General features: G+C 41.5%; 1 protein-coding gene across 1 annotated transcript in view; it reads right to left on the bottom strand.

Annotated features, from left to right (window-relative positions):
* Positions 1–526: 526 nt before the first annotated feature.
* The window catches only part of DUSP22 (dual specificity phosphatase 22), a 44,025-nt gene continuing 38,540 nt past the window's right edge, over positions 527–6,011 (bottom strand). The window contains exon 7 of the mRNA XM_033069871.1: positions 527–4,307. Coding sequence (XP_032925762.1) covers positions 4,122–4,307 — 186 coding nt within the window. The 3' untranslated portion in view covers positions 527–4,121. The remainder of the gene's footprint in view (positions 4,308–6,011) is intronic.

Genomic DNA, 6,011 nt, shown 5'->3' with positions numbered 1-6,011 from the left:
TTCAGTGAGTTATCTGTGGGAATTTGAACGGGGCATTTCCTCCCTTACTCTGTAAGTTTTTAATGTTTTCCCCTGAGAATCATCTGCCACTTAAATCAGCTTCCTCTGACAGCTTCTCACTGCTGTGAGCCTTGAGCACTGGCAGCCTGAAAACCAGGTAAGTTTTACAGCTGATTAAGCCCTAAATCAGTGTGCTATGGAAAAGAACATATTTCAAAATAAATAAAAACAATGGATTCACCACATACCCCATTGAAATGATGGGTCAGCAACAAGCAATAAGACAGCAACGTGCAAGATCCTCTAGGGAGACTATCAAGAGATGCTTGTGCTGAAGTTTCTTGAACTCACCTGGAAGTACTCGGTGAAGAGAGGGGAAATTTCAAGAAGTCTGTGTGCAGGAGAAAAAAGTAATCTAAACACCAAAATGAGTTAGTCTTGTACTCTTACTGTACCTGCAGGGATACAAACAGCAAGTAGAAGCCATCTGAACAGTATTATTGATTTCAAGAAATACAAAACCAGATCAGGTGTTAACATTTAATTTTATTTATAAAAAAATTGTAGAACGTATTAAATACAAACATTTGGAAAAAGCAATCAAGGCTTCACTAAGATGCCCAGGAAGAGGAAGACAGAGAATCAAGAAGCTTACCAGATTTAGAGTTTTTAAATAGTGGAATAATTGCTATAATTTTTCACTGACATCTTTATAGGTGGTGGCCATTATAGCAACCAAAGTTATTATCCCTTTTAAAAAACAGATATGATTTGCCATATCTTCCCACTCAACCACAAAATGTAAGGAAGCAACTTTTTCCAGGTTAAAAAACAGTAATAAATACTATTAATGCATTTACCCATTACCTACATTCTATAACACTAGACATTTGCTTATAATCACACATGGATATCAAGTTTAGCCCAAAAAAAAAATTGATTATACATTTCAAATCTGGATATCCAATAAGGTGTTATAAACTTTATACATTTTCCAGTGAACATCAAAATGAGGACAGTGTTTTGAAGTACAGAAACAAAATAACTGAATGCATCATCTACACTACAAAGGTCAACTACTAAGAGGTGAATTGGGTCTAGTCACGTTCCAGATAGCTGGAAAGTCCTACAAACTGCCACTGAAAGGCTGGTTGGAAGACAAATCATGTCACATTCTCAGTCTGTGTTAGCTCCTCTCCCTCTCTAAAAGGCTAAAGGTGAGAACTGTAGCTCTCTCTTCTGCACCCATGGTAATTAGGGAGTAAGCCATCATTCTGCTCTCTACATGGACAAACCAGATTCAAATTTCCTTAGACTGCTGTTCCTCTTACACTGCTCTTACCTGCAGTATGCAGTACACACAGACCACTACATAAGATACTGAAGGCAGAGACTGCAGAAAATACCCCTTCTGCCTTTCAAAAGGAGAGAAGCACTTCCACTCACTGACAGTATGGCATTCCCTCCGTCTTCCCAGCTTACCCTGTATCTGCTTTGGAGCTGCAGCATAACGCACACTGATGTGGCTATATGGCCCTTAAGCCAAACTCAGTCCCAAAAAAAAATCCTGTTCAGGGGATGGACTCTTTGGAGATAATCAAACTACTTCAAAAAAAAATCAGTGCAGACTAATCTTGGACACATGAAAATTAACAGGTATCTCCCATTCTGCCTTGTATGTGTCAGAACAGTAAAGAACTGCCAACTTACCAGAACCCAGCAGTACTACTGAAAGGACAACAGTATTGGCAGCCAGCTACAGGATGGACTGGCTGGATACTTGCAAAACCATAGGCAGAATACTTCTGACCAAGCTGCCCTTTGGGGATGGGCTGATGCTGCCCTACGTAGCCTATTATGAGTAGAGGGTTGAACAAATGGACCCGCATCCTGAATGTGTGTCAGACCCTGTTACCGAGGAAAACAATTTCCAATTATCACATCTACCCTCAGAGCACAGAAAGGACTGCCAACATGGACACTGCTGGGCTGGAATTGTTTATCAATTATTTGCAGAACAACATCTTCATCTCTCTTACCAAGCAATCACAGAGCAACTGCTGGATATACCTAATAGCCAGTGGTTCATTTAGCTGCAAGTTTGCTAACAAGGTGAGTTCCAGCACTCTTCCAAATCCAGCAACATCCCTTACTGTAACAAAGATATGATTATCCTGCTCTCATCATGCTCAGTACACTTAAAGCACTTAGTGCAATGAGAACCCTGATCCAGGCTTCACCTCAGATGAAATGGACAGGTCAGTTCCATCCCATTCCCTTTTTTCCTTTTAGGTAATTATTGATATGCATGACCTGTATTTCCACAAGCCATAGCACATTTTTTTAAGATACTTAACAACAGATATTTAACAGCCAGAGTTTACTTGACCCAAAAGCCTTGCTCCCATCCAAAGAATTCACTGCCACCTGCAAGCAGGAAATCGCATGTAGAGGAATCTTGTGAAGGAATGGGAGGCCACAATACCAAAGAAACTTAAAGAGACACAACAGTCTATTTAGTATGCTGATTGCTTCTCACTCAGTGCTCAGTTTTTATCATGATATACACCACACTTAACAAATGAAGGGTTTGGTTTTAATTTTCTATCTTGACTGATTGGGTGGTATTTTTTATTTTCTAGAATCTTCAAGAAAAGTGAGCCTTCCATCCTCCAAGTCAAAGACAAGAAATCATGATCTTGGCATCAGGGCCACCCCACATTACACCATCAGAAATCAATATGCTGCCCAGCATCCCTGCTGACATGTTTGAAGTTACAGTCTTACAAGCTGCTTGAGTCAGGCAATGGCTCCATTCCAGAAACACATAATATTCCCAAGAGCGGAGTATGGCCCATAGTTTCAACCTAGTTTAAAATATATTGTACAAATGCATTCCTATAAATCTGATCACAGCAAAATATATAGTGGTGTTTAAATGGCAGGAAAGTTGAATTCCAACAACTCAGTCTTTAAATCAGTGAGAAATATGGGCAATTTTAAAAGAAAACAATAAACTTCTCAAATAGAGACATTTGTGAAATACACATGCACACGCACACTCTCGCACACACACACACCCACTTACTTCACTCAGTGTTAGATTAAGATTACACAAGGCAATTTTCAAGGTTGCATTTACAACCACAATGACAAGAACAGCATTTTTGAGGTAGCTGAAGTCAAAGAGCAAACCACAGCACAAGCAAAGAAACAGGTGCTCGCACTCACACCGAGCCCACTCTTTGGAGACGCGTTATCATGTGCGCAGGGGCGTGTGCTGAAGAGGCACGTGTTCCGTGGGGAATGAAGTTCAGCGGCTCTGGAGACATGATAAACTACTCTCCAGAAAAGCTTATGTTGGGAAACCAGATGCACAGTCAAGGGACCATGGCTTAAATCACTGCACATCAGCTGAGCTGTGGTAACAGCCTGGGTACTCTTGGTCTGTGGCGGCTCTGCCAACAGCTCAGTCTCATGGGCACTGAAGCAAAGACAACTGTGGCGGTTGAAAGTGTTATTACTCAGAGCTGTCTGTCCCACTTCTCTCCTAGATGCCACTGCTGGGGGAAAGGTACTTGGGCCCCTGTCTCACTTGCTCCAGCTTTCAGCCTAGCATTCAAGTTCACGCCCACCTCCATGCTATAACTTGCCTGTGGACTGTGAACAGGAGCAGCAGAGACACAGACTTGAGTTCCCTTCTTCAGGTGCAGTAACACCTTTGCCACACTAAGAGTGCAGAGGTACCAAACAGCCATGGCTTGAATCATCAGACTTCATCTCTCCAAGCCCTTTGCTAGCCTACAACAAGAGGAGTTGAGCTAACCTCACAGCAAATGCCAGGCAATGTGGGCAAAACGGGATATAGCTGTGGCTGGCAGACAACCTGCCTCAGCCACAGTAATTGGATCCTGTCTCTGGGCATAAACAAAGCTTGATCCTGCCCGAATTACAAAACTGTGTGAAACACACTCATACACACACACATAATGTCATCAAGAAGCTTTCTATAAATCAACAGTATTGCATGGTTCACTGCTGAAAGTCTTGAACATGGGATGGAAAACATGGCAAGATGTTTTGCAAAAGTAGAAAGAAAAAAAGAAATCGACCTCTTGTGATTAGGTCTCTGTTGTGTAGTTGCTGTATGAGAGTGATGGCACTGATGAGAAGTTGTTATTCCACTGCCTTCCTCCAGTAGTCTGATGCAACTCTGCCTGCTCTTTGTATTTGCTCAGAAGATTTTTGGCTTCTTGCAGATCCTGAGAAGAGTTTTCCCCATATTCTTCTTTCAGCCACTGCCTGAACTGCAGAAATTGAAAATACATATATAAAATGATGAAACAGTAACATGAAATTGATGGAGAAGTAATTCTTCTTTCTGTTCTACAGAATTTCAAAAACTTTCAGGATCATATATTGCATGTCCTTCAACAGCAGCACAGAATGCCCAGCACAGGAGCACATATTTGAAATCACTGAGACCCCTTACATCTCCTGAAATGACACATTGGAACAGCTTGGTTGACTGGATACTACAGAGTAAGGAACACCTGCTGGGAGAGGACATCCTGGACTTACGATCTCCCTGTTCCTGTTGCATACACAAGCAATAAGAGGAATTAGCATGGAAGCCAAGATGATCAGCCAACTTGCCCAAGTCACAATAGGCTGTGAGAAGGTTGAAGATCAGAACGTGAACCACTCTTACAGGTTTTTTATCTTGAACCCACAAACACCAGTAGTAAAAAATGTAGTGTGGATATCCTAATAGGTGTCTTCTAGGAAGAAACAGTCCATGAGTTTTACAAGCTAAAGAATAGGACCCCATATGTTACTGATATGAATGACTGAACGTGGTATATGGTAATAGATGCACCAGGCCCAGCTGATGGTCAGTCCAACTCTGTGTCGTGCTTTGAGAGTAACCAGATATAAATGATGAGGAAAGAATCAAGCAATGGCAAAGCAATAATGCTGGGACCTTTTACCGGGTCATTTCCTCAGCTTGTAGCAACTTTCATCTCAGGTAAAAATTTTCAGGTGCTTTCAGAGGCTGAGGCAGTATCTTTATGTTTGATAATACAAATGAATTCTTTTGTCATGAGATCTCATTTTAAACTCCCATTTTTTTTACCACAAGATACCTGTATACCTATACAAGCTCCATAAGTACATATTGTATAAATCTCCTTTTCCTTGATTTGGACCTGCCAACAGATAACTCTGTCTCATAGGAAAAAGTGGAAATTTCACATGTTCACTTTTTCTATCCACTCAACTCTGACATTTCTTTGCCTGTTGGAGCATTTGAGTACAGCTGAGGACAATTCCAGCTGAGGAACTGTCCAATTCCTGACAATTTTGTTGAGCTCATCTGCAGAAGCAGCTAGTAAACACAGACTGCAACTGTCACATCCCAGTGGGGATAATATTAATTTTCCAAACCTTAACCTTCATAACTTTGTTCTGTTTGGAGCTCATGAACAGCTTGATCCAAAAAGATCATTTACTAGGACAGCAGGAGACGAGACCTCAGCATAGATACTTCTTCCCATTCCTTAATGAGGTCCTGAAGCAAATCTGAAGCCTCAGGCTACCACGTGGAAGTCTGGAACAGGTGCAAACTATGTCATGACCTTAGTGACTAAACCTCATCCTATAAGACCAAGGTCTAGAGGACAGTATTCCATAAAGCCAACAGGATACCACCACCCTTTAGTGGCACAGCAAAACACAAATGCTGCTGAAATCTGAAAAAAGTTCACGCCCTTGGCAGATGGCATCATTCCACTGAAATCAGGTGTGTAAACAGACACCTGCTGAGGATGTGGTTGCTCTTAAGAAACAGTAAGAAACTACAGCCCAGCCAGTGAATACAGGTGGATACTTCTTTTTGCAACCTACTGCCTCCCCCTCAGTGAATAAAGACAGAATGCACAGTCCATGGTGGATGAAAAAAGAGAGACGTTACTGTCTTTATCAGGCTATTTGCATACAGCCTTAATTGT

The sequence above is a fragment of the Catharus ustulatus genome, chromosome 1 (genome assembly GCF_009819885.2).
Source record: "Catharus ustulatus isolate bCatUst1 chromosome 1, bCatUst1.pri.v2, whole genome shotgun sequence".
Lineage (NCBI taxonomy): Eukaryota > Metazoa > Chordata > Aves > Passeriformes > Turdidae > Catharus > Catharus ustulatus.
The sequence above is the reverse complement of the archived record's forward strand: the minus strand, read 5'-3'. Positions and strand labels throughout refer to the sequence as shown.